We start from the raw sequence: 23,105 nt of genomic DNA, 5'->3' as shown, positions 1-23,105 counted from the left end.
TTTAAATGTCTTTGAAGCATATTTACGGTTTAAACCTGGATTGCGAACAATGGCAATTGAAGAGACAAGGGGAGGGTTCTGGAGCTGAACCTAATCTAATAATTACAACAATCACTTTTATAGCCAATGTTGACTCAAGATCGGAGGAGAGGTTTCTGGCAAGCCTGGTGTCAAAAATAGACATTTCTATTGGTGATTTTTTTGCCGTTTGCTGGTGGTCTCGGAACGTAAACCCCAGACAAAGGAGGAGATCCACTGTGCACTGGTAGCCGACATCCACACACATAGTTGACCACGTTTGTCGACATAAAGTTTGACGCCCAAAGGAGGAAAACCATGTCCACAAACTGCCGTAGGTTAAAATCATTCTTTATTATCGCCCATTCTCCTTACGTTTCTGGCAAAGGTCACACATAAATGTGCATGCAAGGGCTGGTTTCGGTTATGAGTCAGACATGAGTGAGCAAATCTGAGGTACAGTATGTTGACTTAAAGGGGTTCCACTATACAGTATATCATTCATTTCCTTTATTGAACAGCTTACTATGAAATAGTTTGTCATCCACATTTTGGTAATTGCTACAGTTAAGCCCTTTCCGAAACTACTGGAATTTCTTTAAATACATTTTTTGTGTTTTTTTTGTGGTAGCGCTGCATCATACGAAGCGTGGTTTGTAATACTTTCTTCATGTCTTGTGAAAATAAAGGACATTTTCCAGAAAGTGAGGGAAAATAAGGAAAATTCTGTTCTTTCCACCACAATTTCTGGTGGTTTTTTTCCGTATAAAGATAAAACACGGGGGGGGAAATACAGCGTGCCATTTTGTCCATCTCACACTTAAGCTAAAAAGACTAAAGTAAACAAATGAGACATTTACTTTCATTGATCATTTCTGCGAACTGGTTTCACACAAGTGTATGTTGTGAAGCTATTGAAAAACGATGGACAATAAAATACTATTAATGATGAGCTCCCACTGCTACCCAACCGAGTATTAGGTCGAATTGCAGCTGGTGAAAGATTGCAACAACCCACAACATGACTCACATTAAGTGGGAATGATTTTCTCCTGTTTTCTGTTCAATACAATACAACAATATTTAGCGAAATTGCTCTACTGTATTTAAAACGCATCAATTGAAAAAGTACATGATTGCATATGGGCGTGATTTTGTCGTATCTTACTGGCAAAAGGCTAAGACACACAGAAAAATGTGTTTTTCTTGTGGACAAAGCCGTTGTGGTCTTTTATGTGGATGGGCCTGAATACTGTAGAAGCTGTGCATGAGATGGTTTTCATACACAGTACTGTATGTGCAGCAGCATACACCACAGTTTAACAGCTGTGGTATGCAGACATGGCTGAAAACGTGAAGCGTTTTTTCCCCCCCCTCCCTCTTTTGGGGGGAGGGCTCGCTAACAGTGCTTCTTTGGAAAAAAAACAAAGCAAAACAAAGAATAGCCTTTTCCTAGAAAGTGCAGATGTCACGCTGCAAGGCAAAGCCGAAGGGCTTCTTCAAAATACTCCCACGCTGACACTGGGAGATCACATTTATCCAAAAATAATAAAATATAAGGATCAGTCAAAAGTAAATAAGGTAACCAAAGTATTCATAGACAAAGTCCAAATCTGAAGACCAGGAGGAAACTGCACGTGCAGTGGGCCCCAGCACATTCGGTCCCGCAAATTCACTGATTTTTGTTCAATGATCATTTCTAAATACATGATGACACATAAAATGCACAGGAATCATGTGCCTTTGTTATAAAAGCCCACAATTTTTACACGTTTTAGGTTTTTATGCTGCACTGATAAAGTTTTTCGTCAAGCGTTGAGATTGCGTACTTTAGGCAGTCCTTTGAACGCACCATAGCTTTGTGTGCACACGCGACGTGTAGTGAAACTACTACACCGTGACTCCGATTCCATCTGTTCATCGGCCATCTTACATTATTGTTCATTGGTGGTGAGAAGGAGGGGTGTCACGAGATCTCACGAGATTAAAATGTGGCAAGATTTGTCGTTCAGGAGAAAAGTGTTTCGTGGGCAATAGGCCCGGGACGATAATAACTTCATTAATTAATCACACAGTACATGAAATTGAACTTGATCATTTTGCCCGTCTCAATATATTGCCATGCACATGCTTGTCTGTTTTCCTCATCTCCCGCCTCCAAACAGACGGTAAGAGAGTTCACTCTGGGCATTGGTTTCATCACTTTGATGCATTTCTTCCAGAGAACAACTTTTGTGAGTCATACAGTCTCTTTGTCGCGGTGGGTGGAGGCGGGGCCGCTAGCATGCACACAGAGTTCAAAGAGTGTAGCCTTGTGATGACCAATGCAAGTAGTCACTTCTATCACAAGTGTTCATCCGAAATTGGAGAAGAATGCCAACACCAAGCTAGCACGAGGGTTTGGAGGGGGAGCAAGCATGTGTCAAAAATATTTGCCATTTTCTGGACGTCTTGCCTACTCACGGTTTTTCACCATTCGCTAGTGGTCCCGGACGTAACTTCCGTGAAAAGTGGGGACTTGTTGTACTTGCTAATTTCCCCCTGGTCTTAAGATTTTGTTCAGTAGTGTAACATTTATATTTATTGTATTTCTATGAGGTTACCAGATTACCATTGTTGGGCCTGAGTAAAAATCTGTGCTCTGCTAAATTCCAGTCTGTTTTGTTAAGAGTTTTTTTGTTTTGGATCAATCAATGTTGACCTAACCTGCATTATGAATGACTACAGGACATGTATTTTTAAAAATTGCACATTAAACGCTCAAGTGCATTTTGAGTTTGCTGTCTCCGAGCCACAACAACAACAACAACGATGGCGATGACGGGAAGGGCAACATCAAGCGCACGGGCTCCCCTCATCTGCGGTCACGTGCAAAGTTCAAGGCTGAGCAAGAACGGAAGCATGGAGCTGATAACACGAGTGAGGGAAAGGGCACAGTGACGCATCTACAACGTGTAGTAACGCAACAACAAGACATCAGGTTTGCCACTGTGTCGCAGACGCATTCTCAGGCTTCCTTCAGATATTCCAACATGAACCCCAGCTCACCTTGACTAAACTCACTAAACTCCCGAAGAGACACATTCTCAGTGGTGGAAGTTTGTTTTTGTTGGCAGCGATGGCAGAAATGAACTCTTTTTCAACAAAAGGTTGCGTCTGATCCCTTGACATTATTAATCATTAATTGGGCTTCACAAAGCTATGTGTGATTGGCTGGGTTATTGCTGCAAAAGCCCAAAATATGCTTTCATTGTGACTGCAACACAGTGTTCTGTTACTTAGTGGTAGCAGTATTTGTGTAACTAAGATGATGTAAAAGCACAATATGCAATATAAATAATTTTATACTTTATATCGCTCAAATAATTGTATCACAAAATCATTCAATGGTCTTGGAAACATTTCAAGTAAAAAGTATCGATATCTTTATCTTTCCGGTATGTACTTGGTATCGAATCGCTATCCAAATTTGCAGTATCGCCCACCCATATTTATCACTGTACTACAGTACTATGACTGTTGGATACATTTCTCGAGAGAATGTTGCGCCCCCTACAGTCCAATGTTGAAACGTGCACCGGAAACCACGTGTTAATCTCTACACACCCTATGCTCGTCGTTATGATGATATTTCACTTAACAATTCGGTTGTAAACATATTTTTAACCGCGTCGAGCTATGTCCGGCCATACGGAATTAAAAATCAACTCCCAGTTTGCCAAGAAATACGACAAATACCGACAGAGGGAAGAACTGCAAAGGCGTAAGTGTGTTAATCTTAGCTAACACTAGCAGTTTATCGTATTGTGTGCTAACGTGGAAAGAAGCTAACCGGAAGATGCTTTCTACGACGCCGTGTAGTTCATTAAGTGTTATTTGTGTCGTGTTGTTCAGTAAAGGATCGATATGGAGACCGAGGAGATGACGATGAATCAGAATCATCCGAATCCAGTTCGGATGACAGTGAAGTGGTAAGCATCGCATTCCACTCTTCAGCGTGTCCACAAATCATCCAGAACTGAAGCCAGAAGCATAATTCTGTACTTTGTTGTGTTACATTCTCCAGGAATTGGATCCAGAGGTTGAAAGGGACTTTTACAGAACATTGTCACTTCTGAAGAAGAAAGACCCGAAGATCTATCAGAGAGATGCACAGTTCTACTCAGAAGGTGAGGCCAACATTTTGTTTATTGGGACGATGCCTGACAGCAAACGCGCAACATAAGCACATAAATGATTCCAAACCACAAATGCAACGGGAAAATACTGTAATCCCATAAAAAAAAACCAAATGCAAAATGCTGCAAATACCCAAAACACACACACAAACCCTATAACAACGGCATGAGACAAATGCTGCAAGTTCACAGAACAAAATGTAAGTTAGCCAGGCTACAAGGGAGTTTGTCATTCTCACGCAGTTGTTTTGGGGTTTTTGTCTGTGTTTTTTGGCATTTGCAGCATTATTTTGCGATTCTGTATCCTGCAGCATTTACGTGATTGCAGCATTTTCCCATTGCATGTGTTTTATGGTGTTTGTGTGTGTTTAGCTTTGGGTCATGCCTGTTTTTGGAGTGTTTGGGTGTCCTGTCCTGCCGGCATTACATTTACATTTATTTCTCTCAGGTGCATCCACCAATGATTTGAAGCTGTCAACATCAAAGTCAAGAGAGAAGCCCATGTACCTGAAGGACTATGAGCGTAAAGTCATTCTGGAGAAGGAAGGGTGAGCTTTTTTGGCCACGGACTGTATCATGTTTGGTTCCATTTGGAGCTATTTGAGCTACATGAAATTAATCAATAGTCTGCAAATATGTAAGAAGTGGCCTCCAATCATTGAAGTTACTGAAAGTAAGTCTATTGTTTTAGCTTAAAGTTGCCGACAAGCAATATATTTTTATTTTATTCCTTAGAAAATATGACGATGAGGAGAATAGTGATGACGACGAGGATAATGAGGAGGCAGCCAAAAGACATGAGGTGGGTTGTGTCACCGGGAAGTGGTGGATTTGTACGTTTGTTCATCCGATTTGGTTATGACTGTTTTCTTTTCTAGAGGGCATCGTCCCCCAGCTACATTCAGGAGCAGAAGCAGCTGAAAGAAAGGTACTTTTTTAGTAGTCTTGTAGACTTTGGATCATATTAGACGGCTACCATCTCCAACTGCATCTGTTAACTGGATGCTTCCTTTTTTAGCCCTTTTCAATAGCTTTAGACAAGCAAGCATAGCATAAGACAAGCATATTGGCAACAGGGATTTAAATAGATACCAAATGTCCATTGGCAAGGCTCCACCTGACATTTCACCCTTTTGAACAAGCCAATCACACGTGACCTCAGCTAAAACAAGCAGGTATATACGCCAATGTCAATCGTGAAGACCACATTTTCTTTCAGTTTCCGTAAGTTCGTCCATGACAGCGATGACAGTGAAGGGAGTGAGGAAGAAGGAGGCTCCCAGCTGCTGACCAGGAGAATAAAAACACAAGAAGAGCAGGTCTGAAAGGAAAATGTAGCAGAAGTCGTGCTTAGATGTTAACAGCAGCCACATAAACATTTCTGCATCCATGTGTTTATAGGACAAGGAAGAGGCAGACTATGTGGAGTGGCTCAAAGGCCAGGCTGAGCTTGATGGACCTGAGGAGGTGAAGGACATGGTGGGTAAGAATGAAAGAATGCTGGACAGTGGACAATGCCTAAACGTGCATTAAATGGTATTTAAAAAAAACCTCCCACTATGTTGTGTCAGCAGTTTTTATGTGTTTTTACTGTCAAATTTGAACGCCATTGGGCAGGTGTGTGTATATACGTGATTTTGGTTGACACACTGGTTGGCTTAATCATGAACTGCTTTGCAGAAATATCTACGAGACTATTGGAATGACCCACAGCTGGATGAGAAGGAGTGTTTCCTACGAGACTACGTCCTAAACAAACGCTACAAAGATGACGATGACGAAGAGAGGTACAATCGCTACTTGTTTGCCTGATTTGTTGTCCTGGTGCACAATACATGCACAGTCATACATATGACTCGGTGTGTTGAGGATCCCGACGTATGAGGAGGTGGTCCAGGACGATGTGGCCGATTCTGAAGAGGAGGGCGAGGTGTTTTTGGAGCGACAGGAGGACTTTGAGCGAAGCTACAACTTCCGTTTTGAGGAACCCGATGCTCAGCAGGTTAAAACCTACCCTCGCAACATCGCCACCTCAGTGCGCTCCAAAGACGATCGCAGAAAACGCAAAAGGGAGGAAGTGAGAGAAAGGAAGGAAAGGGTAGGTAAAAAGCCACAGATGCTGTGTATTACCCCCTATAAGAAGATGGTTGTCTACAAGTTTGTGTTTCTGTGTCATTTGCTGTCCCGCAACTCTCACAGGAGAAACAACAGAAACGGGAGCAGCTGAAGCAGCTGAAGAACTTGAAGCGTAACGAGATCATGGAGAAACTACAGAAGCTGAGGGAGCTGACCGGAAATGATGAGCTGGCTTTTAGTCAGGCTGATCTGGAAGGAGACTTTGATCCACAACATCATGACCAGCTCATGCAGGTGTGTGCACAATCAGGAGAGGCAATACGTGCTTTCATGTTAGTCTCCAAAAGTGTCTAATAACACTAGAAAAACTCGCTAGATTTGTCACTATTTGCGAGAATCTAGAGGTGTCTAAATGCTTGCTTAAATATAGTCGAGAAGGTTGCTAAGTTGGCAACACATATCACAACACATATGCCATCTGTGTGGTGTTGTATCTGTACCGAACCGTATCACTTAAAAAATCTGATTTTTCAAAGATAGTAATGGTCTTTGATACTGTTAGCATGTTTTTTATGATGATTGTAGTTGGCAGTGGTGTAGAACTACACTGCATTATACTGAGAGATGTATAATATTTTGGTATGAGATATGATATGAGAGAAAATATGCTGTTAATTAATCACGGTTTTGCTGCTGGAAGATTGGTATCGGATCGACAAGACTATAAAAGAAATGGGATCGGACCGGAAGCCAAAAAAAGGCAATTATTAGCCAGCGTTGTACTTTTATATTCTAACAAGCATCATAAAGGGACTGTGTACATGGCCTCATGGGGGTGTGACTTTAGAGACAGTCCACCTTTTGCAGGTGTGTTGTGTTTGCCTAATTGGACGTTAGGTTGTGTCCTCCTATTTGAAGGCCTTGGTTCTAATTCAGCCTTTAAGTGAGCTCAGGTGCATCTTTTATTGTGAACGCTCATGTTTTTAAATGCTGTATTGCTAGCCTGATACACACTGAACTAGTCAACTCTTTCTGTATGTGCAGAAGTTCTTTGGGGATGAGTACTATGGAGAGCAAGAGGAGGAAAAGCCTCAGTTTGAAGATGATGGTGAACTTGAGGGTAAAGTTTGTTAACTCTAGAGTATTAGTATTTCCAGTTGGTACTAAGACTGTGTTATTAATGAGGGGTTTGTTGATGAAGCAGAGCATTGGAACTGGGACACGTGGACTGGAGAAGAGGCCTGTGATGAAGATGAGGGCTATGATGTCACAGAGCCACACTGTGAAGACCAGGATTTTATCGTGAGTCAATTTTTATTATTTTTTTTAAACCCAAACCACAGTTTCACATCAACTATAGGGAATTATGTTGCCATGTCTGACAAAGCTCACGAGAGGTGCTTCTGATTTCTTGAAATAGATGGATGCAGACTATGATGCAAGCCAGCACAGCGTCTCCAAGAAGAACAAAAAGGAGAGGAAGAAAATGAAGAAAACAGACATGCCGCAAATGGGCAAAAAGAAAAAGAAGTCTCTCTTTGCAGAGGTGGTCACCAAAAATAAGCCGGTGTTCGATCCCAGTAAGTGTCTGCAGTCATTTCAACACTGACATGCTACTTGTTTGTCTGGCCCACATTGATTTTTTAAAAATTTTTTTGTATTTATCAGAGGAGAAGAGTTTTGAGCAGTACCTCGATGAATACTATAAACTGGACTATGAGGACGTCATCGACGACCTCCCGTGCAGGTTCCGTTACAGGCAGGTGCTTGCAAACGACTTCGGTCTGACCACAGATGAGGTATGAATAGCAACACTTCCATAATCTAGAATGGCACTAAATAGAGTGCAGACCTCCAACAGTCAGAATTGTGTCCCAAAATGAGCTATAATAGCTGACACACAACTCCCGTGGTGTAGGTGATTAAACGATTTCTGCATTTCAAAGCCTCTTAGGGGGGTGTCCCCATGCGAATGTTTTCCGGTAGAAAAGGCAACGTATCGTTTCAGCCTTTCATCCACACCAACGACATTCTTGGTGCCCTGAAATGGTGTTTTTTGAAAACTGATTGGGAAACCTGAGAACGCCGGCTTGTCATTACTGTGTAGACAAGCAAAGCGCTACTTTCTGAAAACCATGACGTCAACGTGACCCGAAGTGAGCGCCGCCAACATATCTGAATATTTCGACTGGCGTGACTCACCCCAGGCGACATCCTAATTTTATTTATTTTTCTTTAATGTCAAACGACTTACAGAAGTAATTCCACTGTCATCAGTCTGGACAAGCGGAAGACAGACTTCATGCGCATGCATTCTTTCTTCTATAGTTCTGGTGCCGTGTAGTTCTGTTAGGGTAGAGTGTCTGTCACAGTGCCATATGTAGGTGTGCCTTATGTAATTACTTTTTCACCCAGTGATCCTTTCCTGTCTGGATGTGACTATTTACTAATCTGACACAGACCTCATCCATGAGCGTGTGTTCCCGTGTGGACAGGGCCTTAATTTTCCGAAATGGTCTGGGGAGCAACTTAACAATTTTAATGAAGCAAAAGCATCGTCTAATATCGTTACTGACATGCGTAAAGACACAAAGATGCCTTTTCTTTCAAGTATGTATCAAGTAAGCATTTTTAAGTTGAGCAGGATTTAGTTTTCTTTTCTTGCCTGTTCTAAATGTTCCATTCAAATGCAAAAAACTTTCTTTCACTAATCTTTTGTTAGGCAGCCCACAATTTTTTCCCCCTTTTTTGCAGAGGTTTGCACTGTACTGAGTGCCCTTCTGGTTTGTATAATGGGTTAGTAAATATCAATGGTCAGATTGCTGAGATGAAATGTGCTGCAGTGATGAGCCTTGGAGATGACCTGGTATTGCCTCCTTCAGGGGAGAGCTCTGACCAGGGAATGATCTTAACTTTAATCTTCTCTCTGAGCAGACGACGCAATGTCTAGCTGAAGAATGTATGCATTAATTACACTTAATGACTTATTTTTTTTTATTTGACAGATTTTGGGTGCTGATGAGAAGGAACTGAATCGATGGTGCTCTCTAAAGAAGACCTGCATGTTTAGGTACTGCCTGTTTTGTCACTTATGCTTCATGAGATTCACGTGGATCCTTTTTTTTTTTTTTTTTTTTTTTTTTTTTTTTCCCAGATCTGACAAAGAAGAACTGTGTGATTTGAAGAACTACAAAATAAAATCGCAGAACGCCAAGAAGAAGAAAGAAATCCTGACTTCTATTTATTCTGAGTGAGTAATAAGCTGCACTTTCTAGTCACATATATGCTTGATGTATCTTACGTCTCTGTCCAAATTAAATCTTCAGAGAGGATAAAGAGGTGGCAGAGGCCAAAGCCAAGATGGGAAAGAAGCGAAGAGATCGTGTGAAGAACGCAGAACAGCACAAGAGAGAAGCAGAGGACCGTGACACAGCCTCTATGGACACCTCGGATGAGAATGCACAAGCTCTTGGAGAGTTTGGGGCTGGTGTTGACGAACCAGAGGAGGTTCTCACAAAAAGGAGAGAACCACAAGAGGAGCTGCAGCCGGTTCGTCCTAAAGTGGATGCAGATGAAGCTGTTCGGGGTCAAGACAAGACACATAAGCCAAAATTTACCAAGAAGCACAGGCATTCCGGTGGGCGCCACACATCGGGAACGACGGGTGTGAAAATCGGAGGCCGGGAGTTCAGTAAACAGAGGCTGAAGGCGTATGGTTTGAATCCCAAGAGACTGTTCTTCCGACAGCTTGGAAGGCAAAAACGGAAAGAGCAGCAGAAGAAAGAAGCAGGAAAAAGAGCCACAATTTAACATAACAGTATATTTTTAATGGTCCCAAATTCATCAATATTTTGTTTTCCACTGTAGATGACCGCTGACCATTGTCAGTCCATCCTATTTTTGTTTTTCTCCCCCCCCCAAATCTTAAAGTACAGTCCTAAAAAGTGGGAAATTATACATTGTGTATTCCCACCACTCATCATGGCATGTATTTGTGAGGCGCAACGATCTCTACAAGTAATCTACATAAATACCCCCCCCATTTTTTTCTACTGTGCCATTTTGTTAATTTCATTCTCTTCCTAGATGAAGCATCATGTGGTGTTAAAATAAATAGAATATTTAACATTTTAAAGTGTTTTGTAAAATAACTTTTAGTGGTTCTCTATTTTCTATCATGCCCCCACCACACACACACACACACACACACACACACACACACACCAATAATATTGAGAAACTGATATCTATCTGTACTCTACAGACTGAACTCGAAACTGAAACCAGCGAAATGCAACGAAATGGAGAGCAGTGAAACACAAGCGTATTCAAGAGTCCAATTGCATAAATTGCTTAAAAGAAGAAAAAGGAAAAAAAAGTCCAATTGCATGCTGGGTATGACAAATTCATACTTAGTGGTAGGTCTGCACTAATATTTAAAGACCTCTCTGCCTCTCACGCCCCCCAGTAAAGAAGTACTATTTGAGAAGCGCTTCTTTTATACAGTGAGATGGACACGTCTGCCCCCTCCTGTACAGCAGGGGGCGCTAGCAATACATTCGGCTGTCCAACTTCCGCCAGGCAGCAAAGAAGAAAGGTCGCGGGCTCCGATTTTGAACCAAGAAAAGCAGCTGCACGGTAGTATCTTTGTCCATTTTCTGTACATTTCTTAACCCAGCATTCTTTCCGTAGTTACACCTTTTAAAGCGGTGATATTGTATGAATGTGTTCTGTGTCATTTGTATCGTAGTTTACGTATGCGCGTTAACCGTTAAAAGTTGTACAATTATGTTGCCAATGTCGTACATATTTTAATGTTTTATTACTTACTACCAAGTCTTAACTGTATGCATGTTTGCTAACCAGCTTAAAATATTCGCTTTAGGTAAGCCTGATGTTCCACTTCATGATCGGTTTGGGCGATGCAGCCAAATTTGGTATCGATCCGATACCAAGTAAACACAGTATTACCGAAAGTCGTACCAATACTTTTTTACGTGACATTTTCAAGATCCTCGATTTAGAGATTTTGCATTTAATTTGTTGATCATTATAATCAGAATCCAACAGATTTTAGGCCAATAAAAATATCACACCGATTTGTGAGCAAGGTAACGCTACATAATATTGTAACAATACAGGGCCTATAATAATGCAACAAAGTAATAGTTATTCCCTTTTATTACAAATGTTTGAGCAAAATAACTACAAAGCAAAAAAAACTACCACTGCTCTCATTCAAACCCCTAAAACCCTACTGTGTAAATATAATATAAACAATGTTACAGTATGAATAACAAGAGGACTGAAAAATATCGATCTTATCACGCTAGCATTGCTCGGACACTGATACTACATTTACCAACACGACTGATAATTGCATGAATCCGCCCACCCCAGTTCATGACTATTAGTGTACTACAGCGGACGTTATATCACGTGATGATACTTATATATTTTCTTTCTTGCTGCCAGTGTGACTAAAATGTCCGAAGGGGATAAATTTCAAGACTTTGAGGAGACGCTGGAAGCACTGGTGGCCGTCAGCAGCAGTCAGGCTGACAAACTGGAACAAGTGAAGAATGAGCTTCAGACCTTTTTTGACCAGCACGTGGAGATCAAAAGGATCATGACGCAGATTTTAAAAGGCATGGATGGATTCACGCATCTGTAATGTTTTTTTGCACTTGCACTTCACGTCTAGGATGTCTCAACAAGCTTATGCTCCTGTTTTGTGCTTCTGATAGTTGGTGGGCATCAGGGACGTCAGTAGGATTGGAAAAATAAAAAAGTTTGTTTGTTTTTTTAAACACTGCTGTCTTTATTTGTCACTGGCAGATGTGGCTCAAGAGGAGGAGAAAGTTGGCCAGAGACTCATTGACATGGAGGAGGGGAAGAAGCTAAGAGAGGAAGAGCTGGATAGTCTGGAGGAGCAGCTGAGGCGGTGCACGGCCAAGAGCCAGACGATGGACTCAGAATTACAGTATCCATTTTTTTTTAAAGACCATTTGACACTGGAATAGTTACATCGTTTGGAAATGTTGTTATCGTCCTTAACCTCGATATCAGGTTTCTGCAGAGTGAGTTGGAAAGGCTGAGGAGCTCAGAAGAAGAGCTCAACACTCTTAGGAACGAGGTGGACGAGGACACCACTGAGGTCATCCCATCTGCAATGTAAGTGTCATTTTATGTATAGTTTCATCGGCCCATCCGATGAAGTATCGGTGTTACACGGGTTCTGATACCAGCTTAATTCACGTATCAGAAATGTACAAGTTCTGATCCATGAGCCATGTCTGTACTTGGATGTTGTCCAAAAGTCTACTAGGGGTGTCACGAGACCCTCACGGGACGTTCCCCGATATTGGCTTTACGAGAGGAGATTTTAATATTTCAGATTTTAATATTTTTTTATTATTATCAGTGAAAAAATATGAAAAAATATATTGCAACCTACTAATTTAAATTTCTACTATGTTACACACTTCTGCACTCCGTGTGTATGCTAGCGGCCCCGCCTCCACCCAAGGTGCTGAAACCAATGTACAGAGGAAACAGACACGCACGCACATGGCAATATATTGAGGCGGGCAAAATGATCGAGTTCATTTTCATTTATTGTGTGATTAATTAATACATTTATTATCGTCCCGGGCCCAGCGCCCACGAGACATTTTTTTTCTGAACGAGAGATCACGTCACATTTTAATCTCGAAACAGAGCAGGCGTGGTCGGGGAAGGAGCCTGCCAAACTTGAGCGCTTTGGCCCAGAGGAGAAGAAGGCACAAGCTTGAGATTTATGGAGTATTTTAATTAAAATAACCTTTCTATAGTGCCCCACTGGGATCCAATACCGTTTTAAAAGCACCCGAAACGAGCAGGATAGGCCCTCTTTCATGCATTTTGGGGTTTTTGCTCAACAGATATGTCGCGAAGCTGTTCCACGTAATAACGAAGATCAAGTGGGAGTATGACACGGAGCCACACATCCTAAAAGGAGGTACTGTCGGGTATTTGCGTTCAGGTGTGTGTTTGTGTACGCTTGCTAGTCTAACCACATTTCTCCGCTTGCAGTGCATTACGGGCCAGACCTGGCAACACCCATTTATTTTGACACCTCTGCGGTGTCCCGTAGCGACGTAAGCGATAAGTTGTGGAACTTTGTGAGCGCTGAATGGTAAATGCGACATTGATTCATGACCGCTCCTTTCTTTTTCTTTTCTTCTTGTCACTCAGTCGTTGATTATCAGTAATGTACTTGTCAATACCTGATTGGAACTTTATACTTCAATGAATGAATCCAATTCATTTTTATGCTTTTATTTAGCCCGTGATGGAACTCTTAAATAATAAACTCATTCAGTTGTTCTGTTGGCGGATTATTTTTCTTATTTTAAGCAGTACAGTATATCTTATACTTAAGATACGCAGTTTGGTGTCAAACATAAAGTGCCTGCTAAGAAAAAAAATAACTTGTAGGTAACAAAAAATAAGTTGTTCTCTCCTTAGATTTCATTTTTCGTAGTGCATCCGCTTCCAAACAGCATCCAGTGTTGCTCTCAATCCTATTAAAACTCATATTGGATCACATTGCAGTAAATCTAATATTAAAAAAAAACAATCACCGCTCATTGGTTCTAAAGAAGTGGCTGATTTGTTGCAGTCAAGCAGATAGTTTGATGTTTAGTTGATTTAATGACAGACATTTGGAAAGAGAGTAATGATGCTTGGCCAGAAGGTGGCGCCATACTCAAGGGAAAGATGGCAAGATTTTTGGCAATTTGCTTTGGCTAGTTGTGGAATTTTAAAACAATTTAAGAACACTTTTATTTTGACATATTCGTACAGTGTTTTCAAATGGCGGTCAACAACATGGCCGTGCTTTCATTTGTCTCCAGTACAACTTGGACTTCAGCGCAAGCTAACGATGCCTGCACCCGCACAAGCTACAAGCTAATATAAGATCTCTATCATAAATAGTTTTTTCAATTCAGGGAGGTGTTAGTCGAACCATATGGTTAATAAGATCGTAGGTTAGTGCTGCGGTGTCGCTGGAAAGAGTACGTCATGCTTGCTCGTGTGGTTTGGCCTCCTGAGGAACACAAACCTGTGATGAAGTCACAGTGTAGCACATGAGGGCAGCGTGTGAAGGCAATATCGAGTGTGGCAGTTTGATAGCATGAGCTGGTCTTGGATTTTAAGAGAAATTCAGCACCGAACCGATACGACATGACGATCATGCGTGCTTGGTATCACTTTGGATCGCTATTGTTTCTCACCTGTCAATCCGAAACCGTGAGTTAGCGTGATGTTTTTAATTCGTGACGTTATGTTTTAGTATTCTTTTCAAATGAGACATGCTCAATATTGGCTTTTTACCGATATAACGATATTGTCCAGCGCTTCATACATGGATACCGATTTCAACAGACGCCGATATTGACATAACTTCTTTTGATGTGATGCCACTGAATACATTTCACAAATAAACTCTATTTGTGCAAAATACTGTACTGCAATATGCAATACAAGTTATAGAAATATTTATTTGAGGTATTTTGTCTCAGCAAAAGTCATTAAAAAGTCACAAACCACCTTACTTACCCCTCGCTTAACCAGCGTCTTCTTTGCAAATTGAAATTTTAAGACTCTCATTTTGTTAGATGTTACCACAGAATTTAGGGGCACATTGAAAAAAAAATCTGGGATTTTGAGAATAAACTCGTAAATTTACGAGAATAAAACTTTTTAACTTTTTGTCCTGTAAATTTGACTTTTTTTCTCTCATAAATTTACGAGACCAAAAGTTGTAAATTTACGAGAAAACACCTCATAAATGAATGAATTCTGTCTGGCCTACAGTCACATAAGTCTCCCCCTTTTCAAAGCTGTCTCAGGCAATTATGCAATTATAACGCCTGTTACGACACGGTATTGAAATCATCAGAGCTTTCGATAATACAGTTGTACATTTACGACAAAAAACTTGTAATATTCCGAGAATAAAATCTAAAATTTACGAGGAAAGAATCGTTACTTTGTTACAGGCATTGCCTGAGACAGCCATGAAAAGGGGGGACTTATGTGACGTTTGGCTTTGGGCATGTGGACGGGGTAAGGAAGGCGGGAGTGAGATGATGCTAACCCATGCTAATCTGTTTATGCTCAACTGCTCTGTTTTGCTGCCACGTTATAAATAAAAGCCTGCCTGAAGCAAGAGGAAAGTGTCCTTCCTTCCTGAAGAGCTTTGCTCTATTTTCCACACTACACTCCTCCATGCTCTTCCACTTCATCGTTGCTGTCAAGTGTGTTAGCACATGCAAATGATCCATGCCGAGCTCTTATCAAATGCACTTTGTTTTTATGGCTTAAACCTGCTCACAAACAGTGACATATATTAGTGTCCCAAATACTTAAATACATAAAAATATGTAAATACGTCTTTGGGATGGGGCGTTTGGGTTTATAAAAACGGATAAATACGTCTTTGATATTGATTAAGAACACAGTTGGACTCATGCAGTGTATTAATAACACGACAAGACGCAATGTGTATGAAAACGTACATAAACCAAGGCTAAATTTTGGTGTGAAATTGAATATGTTAAATTAGCGAACGCTAACTGTGCTGCCACTGTATTTGCTATCCAAAGGCGAAACATGGAAACAATTCCAGACTTCAGGCATGCTAACTGAGCTAGCAAGCTTGTTGCCGTGTGGCGCATGTCATCACACACGTTTCGATGTCATTATCGTCAGACAATCCGACATCGATGTGATCCGATGTCTTATTTTTACGTGATATTATTATTATGTGTAATTCAAAATGAATTAATTCATCAAAATACAGTGGGTGCGGGATTATGTCAATCACAGTTTATTCAAATTAACTTCATTGATAAAAAAAAAAAAAAATTTTTAAATCATTCTCTGTGGAGAACAAGTATCAATATAAACATTGTTTATTCAGTGCACATGTAAAAATGACATAATTTAAGATTTTTATAATAAAAAATACACTTCATCTCACCAGAGGATACATATTTACACAAAAAACCAGTACAAATCACGAAATAGATGTTTTCTCTTTACACTTATATACATAGTCAACAAAATTCCCATTTTGTTTTTTTTTTTTTGTTCTCTTGCTACAATGAAATGCATGTGAAGGTTGACAGTGCGGCCTGCAGATTGCTGTTGTGTAGGACAACATTAAGAACAACTGCATCCAAAGCACGAGGACTAACAAAGTTCCCAAGGCTCTCACGCTACATGATACTGTCGGGCTTTGCGAATCCTTTAAACAAACCACCATCATCAGCTTAATCCCGTTCAGCCGTGCATCATCCATCGCCATACGTTAAAAAGCAACCAAGAGAACCATATGACGTCTTCAGTGCGTCTCCGGGCGGCCGGGTTGCAGATGTTGGTTGGGGCGTGGGGTGGGCTCTACCCTGACCAAAACTCAGCTGGCAGAAATTACATGGTTTTCGGCTGCAAAGTTTGGGCGTGGATGTTTGTAACAACATATGATTATCTGCTACACATGGAGAGGAGATAGGGACAAATCTCGTACTCTGGGTTTTGGTTACGGTCTTTTGGATGGGCAGCATAATAGGCTGTAATTTATGTGAAACATCTGCACAAAAATTGATTTCTTACATTTCGGATTTTGTGCAAAAGTAAACAGTGGTGAAATAAAGTGGTGGCATTTCTCCAGAAAGCTTGTGGAGGCTGAAGGACCTTTTGTTATGTTTTGTAAAGTATGATGCACGATTTTATTGCGTTTCCGTTGCGTGTAAAAATAAGTCTGTCTCTGTTGGGACGTCAATAGCAGATGTCAGGGTTTCCCATGCACAAATAGATTTGCTAATTTTAAACACATAATAATGCACCTTGTCAGCCAGAGAATAAGAAGACGTAGCGGGAGAGATCAGCGTTGCCAAATTATATTTCGGGAGTAATCAGAGAGCAGGAGTGTCCAAATTTTTTGCAAGGGTCACTTTGATATTTTGTAAACCAACACGTAGATGGGCTAACAACTGCATCTCAGCTTGGTGATTGATGTAGGTGAAAAAGCGTATTATCAGTATGAACTTTGCTAATTTTTCCCATTTTTGGCTGTTTTTTGGTTCAATTCTATTTTTAGAATGTGCCGTGGGCCAATAAAAAAATAGCCACACGCTACAAATGGCCCCCGGGCCACACTCTGGACACACCTGCTCTAGACAGACTTTAAAAAAAAAAACAACAAAAAGCGACAAAGCAACAAATCCAGCGACAAGAAAGCACTCACAGGCGGCTCCATCTTGTTTGTGACATTTAAAAAAAGAAGCAACAGAAGGAAGTTCATTTGTAGCTCTAAACATATTTGGTTTGATTGGCAGGTTCTGACTCACTTTTTGCTAATGCGGCAAGGCCAATTGTGCAAATTGGTAGTGTACCAAAATGATGACACGTGATCGTCACTGTGCCGTAAAGGGCTTCTGCTTTTTCACAAGACATCATCCATTGTTTGAGATATTAATTCAATGGCAGACTGCAGTGTTTTGCGCTATCACGTGCAAGCTGATATCGCATGACATGTGACATCACACGCTTTCCACAACTCACACGGCGCGGCGGGAACACAAGCCATATGAGGGTTTGCCGTTCCAAACCATGCTGTTGTGACAACCTCGTGGAAAACAGACTGTTGTAATGCTGTGAATAGAATCTGACCAACGTCCATCACATTCAAAGATGAGCAATACCAGAAAGTCTCTATCCTTCCCGCTACTCCTGTCATACATGTTTGTCCCACTCAAACCCGCGTGCTTCGGTTTTGAGACATGCATCCCGTCTACATCAGTGGTCACGTTTCTCCTCGTGCTTCTGCTCTCGTTCAAAGTCGGTATCAAGTCTTGGACATTTTGGGGAAAATAGCTTTTATCGTCGAAGGTGTAAAATTTCCGGAAGACACTGTGGTCTCCAGTCCCTCCAGTCTGTGAGAGGCAGCGTCGGTCTTACTGGTGCTGCACTCCAGGAAGGGCATCCCGATCTTCTTCACCTGTCCATCTTTGGTTAAAAGGCAGCGACTGCAAAGCAGCCTGAGGATGGCTCTCCGCATGTCCTTGCTGGTCAGGGTGTAGATGATGGGATTAAGGAGGGAGTTGAACATGGCGATGCCCAGGAAATAGTCAGCCTTGAAGAGCACATCGCAGCTTTTGGTTGGGCAGAAGAAGTCGAGCAACAGGAGGATGAAGAGCGGCAACCAGCATGCGATGAAGACTCCCAGCACGATGGTGACGGTCTTCAGCAGAGCCATGTACTTTTGCGACTTTCGGTACAGGCCTTTCCTCTGTGGACCCGATCCCAGGCGCTGGGTGTTGGACTTGACGATGCGGAAGATGCGGACATACAGCACCACAATGGACATGAGGATGGCGCTGAAGATGGTGACGCAGAAGAGGATGTAGCTCTTGGCATAGAGCGGCAGCACGGTGGAGCAGTGTTTCAGCCGGCCCATGCAGTTCCAACCCAGGACCGGCAGGACCCCCAGGAACACAGACAGCACCCAGCTCGCTCCGATCAGAGCGAACATTCGGCCTTGCTTGTCACCCTGGTAGGGCTTCATCCTCACCATGGTAACATGGCGCTCGATGGCGATGGCCAGGAGACTGATGACGGACGCCGCCAGCATGATGAACACGCCCCCTTCCCTCAGGAACCACAACACGGGGGTCATGTTTAACGTGTTGGCGCCAGACGTCATGAGGTTTACCATGTAGGTGAAGCCTGCCAGCAGGTCGGAGAGAGTCAGGTTGCCCAATAAATAGTACATGGGCAGATGGAACTTCTTGTTCTTCCAGATGGCCACAAGCACCACAGTGTTTTCGACAACAATCAGCAGGCAGACCAGAAGAAAGACAATGGTCTCCGGCTTGAGTCCTTCCTTGTACTTGTTCTCTTTCAGCTTGCCTGTGAAGTTGTAATGCTCAATGATGACCGCGTTGCTCTGGTACTCCCCAAACATCCACAGCAAGTTTCTCGTTGAGGGGGACGTGCCGATCGCAGATTGCATGTTGGCGGTAAGAACTCTTTTTTTGATTTACAGTATGTTCTGAAAGTTAGATCCTTAGATGTGGGGTCATACAGCCCTCGGGTGGTGCATTCCTTCCTCTTTGTAGGCTTGAAGATTTTTTTTTAAGTCCAACTGGCATGCAAGTGGTCCTGTGGCTTGGTGAGAATCACATTCTCTATCCTTGGGCTGCACACTAGGGGGCGATGCCAGGCAGCCTGCACGAGTCCAAAGGAGAGGGTGCAGAAAGTTACATTCACATTTTATTCGCAAAATGTATTCTAACCTTATATGAGCATCATTCCAAGAGAAACCACGAATTGGGGATTGGGGAGGGCACAAAAATGACAGCTAACCACAGCAATAACTTCCCATGACCGAACTGCGGTCAGTGATGTGATGCAGAATTTTAAAGACGAAAGGCAACACATTCTTTTACGTACTGGAAGCCATGCGTCATGTAAAAGCACATTTCATAGTTAGCATGGTATTTTTTTTTTAAATAGTCAGGATAACACAAAAGAAAATCAACAATTCAAATGTCTAATTTGCACACAGACTCATTTAATCCTAATGCATCACACGGTGACGTTAAATGCGCTATATTCACACTGAAAGTAAGCCGGTTTGCGTCAGGTGAGCGCGTGACGGACCCGAAGTCAAAACGACAAAACTTTGTAAGTTTTTACGCACCTGCAGCAACAACAACAAAAAAAAACATCCAGTAAAAACGCTGAAATGTAGGATGCGAAGTGATCTCGGAGGAAGGGTTGTGATGACTGTGACGAGCTCCTCGCACGACAACGACATGAGTAGGAATGACGCGGGGTAGCAGTCCACGCCGGAGTGGGCTGTTCCACACCCCTGCCTGGTGCCCTTCAGCCAGTCCTCTTCCTCCCACACTCCACCCGCCTTGACCCCTCACGCTTGTTTTCTATATTTGGGCTGCAAAGTCCGAAAGCAGTTGGTCGCCGAAAACCGGTAGGCGACACCGCAACCTTTCAGTCAATTATCGATCCGGTTCCAAGTAGGTTAAGTACCAGTCCAGTGCTGCCGATACCGATATCCATTCTTTATCCTGTAACATTAGCAAGAACATTGAAACTTATGGGGCTTTTTGCCTTTCATTTGTTATTCATACTTAGAATCTGAATAAAACGGGGGAAAAAGATTTTAGGCAAACAAAAAAAAGATTAATAAGCCTATTTGTGAACCATTTGTCAATAATACATGTACCGATATAGGACCATGTAATAATATCAACAAAATGATACAATTATTTGCTTTCAACACATAGAATTGTTTGAGCAAAAAATAAAGTCGGTAGTGCAAAATAAGTCAACAAAAGTAAAAACTACTTTTCTTACTTAAATCACTCCCTGATGTTTGTAAACAATACAACCAAAATGTATTTTTTGAATGTTTATTTGGACATAAAACCAACATTTATTGCTATTTGATTAAAATTGTATCTTATTTTGTCCTTATTTTCACATTTTTATGTCATCCCTTTCCTTAACACTGCACGAACACCTTCAGTGTGTTCACACAGGAAGTGAACAAGATTTGAACGACAAAATGTCAGCAAGCAAAGTACCGCATTGTACTGTTAGTGTCTACGTGTAAAAGACAGCGTGTGAATGAATTCTCAGCAGAGAACGAGAAGTGCGCAAACATTAAACGTGCCGTACCGTACCGACTAAATATACGATTATAGCAACTAATAAAACCTCAGTTTCTCAGAAAATTTGACAAAATTGTCAGAAAAGCGAAAGTAAAATGACGTCAACCTCCACCTATCCACACTATATGGGAATTAATGGTGAATAAATGTATTTATTCATTTATCTTTTTATTTATTTACATTTATTTTAGTTTCTATTTATTCACAGAACATTTTTATAACACACATGTTTTGTTTACATTTTAAAATATGTAACATTTTTGTGTGTATTTGTTATTTTTATGTTTATTTTAATTTGTGGCGGCCCGCCATTAGTAAAGTTGGTCCGCCAAAGATAGATTTGGTGCTACGTTTCTCTTCTCTGATTTTTAAAAAAATCATATAGTTTCTTCTCCACCCTAGGTTCCCAAAACGGGGCATGTGTACCCCCAGGGTTATGCCAATTGTCAATTATTATCATGTCTGGTCAACTTTTGTTAAACTTTCCCTTCTGGTATCAAATGAACATGCAGGCTTTAAATCGTAGCGAATGCAAGCGGACAGAAGTGAAGCTCGAGTTTACCCTTTCAAGACGAAGGATGCCAACACCCGCCGAAATAAAAGGTAGGATGAACTTACCTATCTAGCGGCGCTCATGTCAACCCTTTCATCTAAATCTGACCAGACAAAATGCACATTTTTGAAGCAGAGTTGCTTACGTGCTGGAAAATGAATTAAGCAGTTCATCATGTTCGGTATTTCAAGTTAGTGAAGATTAAAAAAAGGTTTATGTTTTTTAAGCGTGCAGGAGTCGGGGGCGTACATGGCTTCAAGTCAAACGTCTGAGGGCTTTCCCTCTGCCGGGTGCTCCGTCACGATACAAACAGCCTGCATCTTTGTGGTACAGGTGAAAAAGCTCATTATTAGTATGCACATTTTCTCCTTACTTGCACTTTTTTTGCTTGTTTTTCCATTTTTGTTGTTTTTAAAATTTTCCAAATATCTCAACATTTTCCTGTAATTTTATAACTTCATTCCCATCATATTTTATTTTTGTTATTGTCGTGATAGCATGACGTTTTCGCAACCAAATTTTCCTGAAATTGCAATTTTATTTTTTGTTTTGTTTTGTTTCTCATAAAATGACGACGTTAGAAAATAACTTATATATTCTTTAATATTTCAATTTTAATTGTAATTAATTAATTGAATTTATTTATTTAAAAAAATAATTACCTTTTTTTTCTCATAATATTATAACATTATTCTCATAAAATTAAAACTTTTTTTCACTCTAGAATACGGCTGCAAAACAACTCACCACGGGGCCCAAAAAGGTTGCGAGTGCCAGCACTTTGATCAAGAAGGTGAGAAACACTATCGCCAGGCAGAACTTTAACGTACGAAGGTATGTCTCCCCTCACTCGTGGCCGTCTTCGCCAACAAGTCTTCAATAGGAGCAAAAGTGATGTTCATGTATCAAATTATAGGGGTATTTTGCATTGTTTTTTGCATGTAAAACTATAACTATTCTTTATAAAGTTTGTTTTTCTTCATATTTGTGGGTGTCTGGAATGGATTCATTGTAGGGAAAAATTGGTCAAAAATGTTGTCGGATGAAGAAAACCGAGGTATAGTGTAATTCTGTCTTGCCTACCGCCAAGCATGGTGGTGGTAGCCTCGTGGTCTGGAGCCGCATGAGTGCTGCCAGCACTGGGGAGCCGCGGTTCATAGTCAAGAGGATTAAGGGCCGCGCTCGATAAAAATGGCGCTCACACTTTGAACGCAATGTTACCCCTGAGATGTTGTGTTGCCAGTTATGTAGACAACAACGGCTGCGTGCTGACTCATTTTCAGTAAATCTATACTGCTATACAAGCTGTACACAGACTATTCTAGTTCAACCCAAGCATCTCACTTTTATGAGATGCTGTAGCCGGTGAATCTTCCCTTTTACTGTAATACAGCACATTTCCCGGCACAGCGGTCATGGTCGCCAACAGCTGAAGGTCACACAAAGCCACCAGTGTGGCGTGGATCGGACTCAGAGGGACGAGGAAGTTGCGTAAGTGCAGGACAAGGGTGAGTGACGGCTGCAGAGTAGCTTCTC

The 23,105-nt window shown here is 41.4% G+C and overlaps 3 protein-coding genes and 1 non-coding gene across 5 annotated transcripts; 3 read left to right on the top strand and 1 right to left on the bottom strand.

Moving 5' to 3' along the window:
• The first annotated feature begins 3,588 nt into the window (after positions 1-3,588).
• Positions 3,589-10,407, top strand: kri1 (KRI1 homolog). Of its 2 annotated transcripts, none has more exons than XM_054760562.1 (18): positions 3,589-3,781; positions 3,913-3,989; positions 4,085-4,187; positions 4,645-4,744; positions 4,932-4,998; positions 5,075-5,124; positions 5,416-5,515; positions 5,598-5,675; positions 5,877-5,983; positions 6,066-6,294; positions 6,396-6,566; positions 7,317-7,392; positions 7,477-7,574; positions 7,693-7,852; positions 7,941-8,071; positions 9,278-9,342; positions 9,427-9,522; positions 9,599-10,407. In XM_054760562.1, exons 1-18 carry the CDS (start codon positions 3,697-3,699, stop codon positions 10,080-10,082), a joined length of 2,277 nt encoding a protein of 758 aa, XP_054616537.1. In that variant the 5' UTR covers positions 3,589-3,696; the 3' UTR covers positions 10,083-10,407. The 2 variants fall into 2 exon arrangements, with proteins under 2 accessions (XP_054616537.1, XP_054616536.1); XM_054760561.1 differs by having other exon boundaries at positions 7,474-7,574.
• Positions 9,110-9,206, top strand: LOC129171807 (Z30 small nucleolar RNA). Its single transcript, XR_008566839.1, has one exon. It is a non-coding gene; the product is annotated as a Z30 small nucleolar RNA (small nucleolar RNA).
• A 143-nt stretch (positions 10,408-10,550) lies between the features above and the next one.
• Positions 10,551-13,641, top strand: spc24 (SPC24 component of NDC80 kinetochore complex). Its single transcript, XM_054760563.1, has 6 exons — positions 10,551-10,910; positions 11,748-11,920; positions 12,111-12,255; positions 12,342-12,446; positions 13,196-13,272; positions 13,347-13,641. Exons 1-6 carry the CDS (start codon positions 10,783-10,785, stop codon positions 13,451-13,453), a joined length of 735 nt encoding a protein of 244 aa, XP_054616538.1. The 5' UTR covers positions 10,551-10,782; the 3' UTR covers positions 13,454-13,641.
• A 2,551-nt stretch (positions 13,642-16,192) lies between these two features.
• s1pr5a (sphingosine-1-phosphate receptor 5a) lies at positions 16,193-20,223 on the bottom strand. The gene is made up of 2 exons (XM_054759365.1): positions 20,026-20,223; positions 16,193-19,550 (listed from the first exon to the last, which is right to left on the bottom strand). The coding sequence occupies exon 2, from the start codon at positions 19,333-19,335 to the stop codon at positions 18,169-18,171; it is 1,167 nt and encodes a 388-aa protein (XP_054615340.1). The 5' UTR covers positions 19,336-19,550; positions 20,026-20,223; the 3' UTR covers positions 16,193-18,168.
• Between the last annotated feature and the right edge of the window lie 2,882 nt (positions 20,224-23,105).

Source organism: Dunckerocampus dactyliophorus, chromosome 18 (genome assembly GCF_027744805.1).
Source record: "Dunckerocampus dactyliophorus isolate RoL2022-P2 chromosome 18, RoL_Ddac_1.1, whole genome shotgun sequence".
In the NCBI taxonomy this organism is placed as follows: Eukaryota; Metazoa; Chordata; class Actinopteri; order Syngnathiformes; family Syngnathidae; genus Dunckerocampus; species Dunckerocampus dactyliophorus.
The sequence above is the reverse complement of the archived record's forward strand: the minus strand, read 5'-3'. Positions and strand labels throughout refer to the sequence as shown.

What these genes read in the sequence shown, in the direction of transcription:
- kri1 (XM_054760561.1), top strand. Translation starts at nt 3,697, where the DNA reads ATGTCCGGCCATACGGAATTAAAAATCAACTCCCAGTTTGCCAAGAAA. An exon ending in GTTCGGATGACAGTGAAGTG is followed by an intron (nt 3,990 to 4,084) that starts GTAAGCATCGCA and finishes TACATTCTCCAG; the next exon opens with GAATTGGATCCAGAGGTTGA. An exon ending in ATCATGACCAGCTCATGCAG is followed by an intron (nt 6,567 to 7,316) that starts GTGTGTGCACAA and finishes CTGTATGTGCAG; the next exon opens with AAGTTCTTTGGGGATGAGTA.
- spc24 (XM_054760563.1), top strand. Translation starts at nt 10,783, where the DNA reads ATGGACACGTCTGCCCCCTCCTGTACAGCAGGGGGCGCTAGCAATACA. An exon ending in ACGATGGACTCAGAATTACA is followed by an intron (nt 12,256 to 12,341) that starts GTATCCATTTTT and finishes CCTCGATATCAG; the next exon opens with GTTTCTGCAGAGTGAGTTGG. An exon ending in GAGGTCATCCCATCTGCAAT is followed by an intron (nt 12,447 to 13,195) that starts GTAAGTGTCATT and finishes TTTGCTCAACAG; the next exon opens with ATATGTCGCGAAGCTGTTCC.
- s1pr5a (XM_054759365.1), bottom strand. Translation starts at nt 19,335, where the DNA reads ATGCAATCTGCGATCGGCACGTCCCCCTCAACGAGAAACTTGCTGTGG.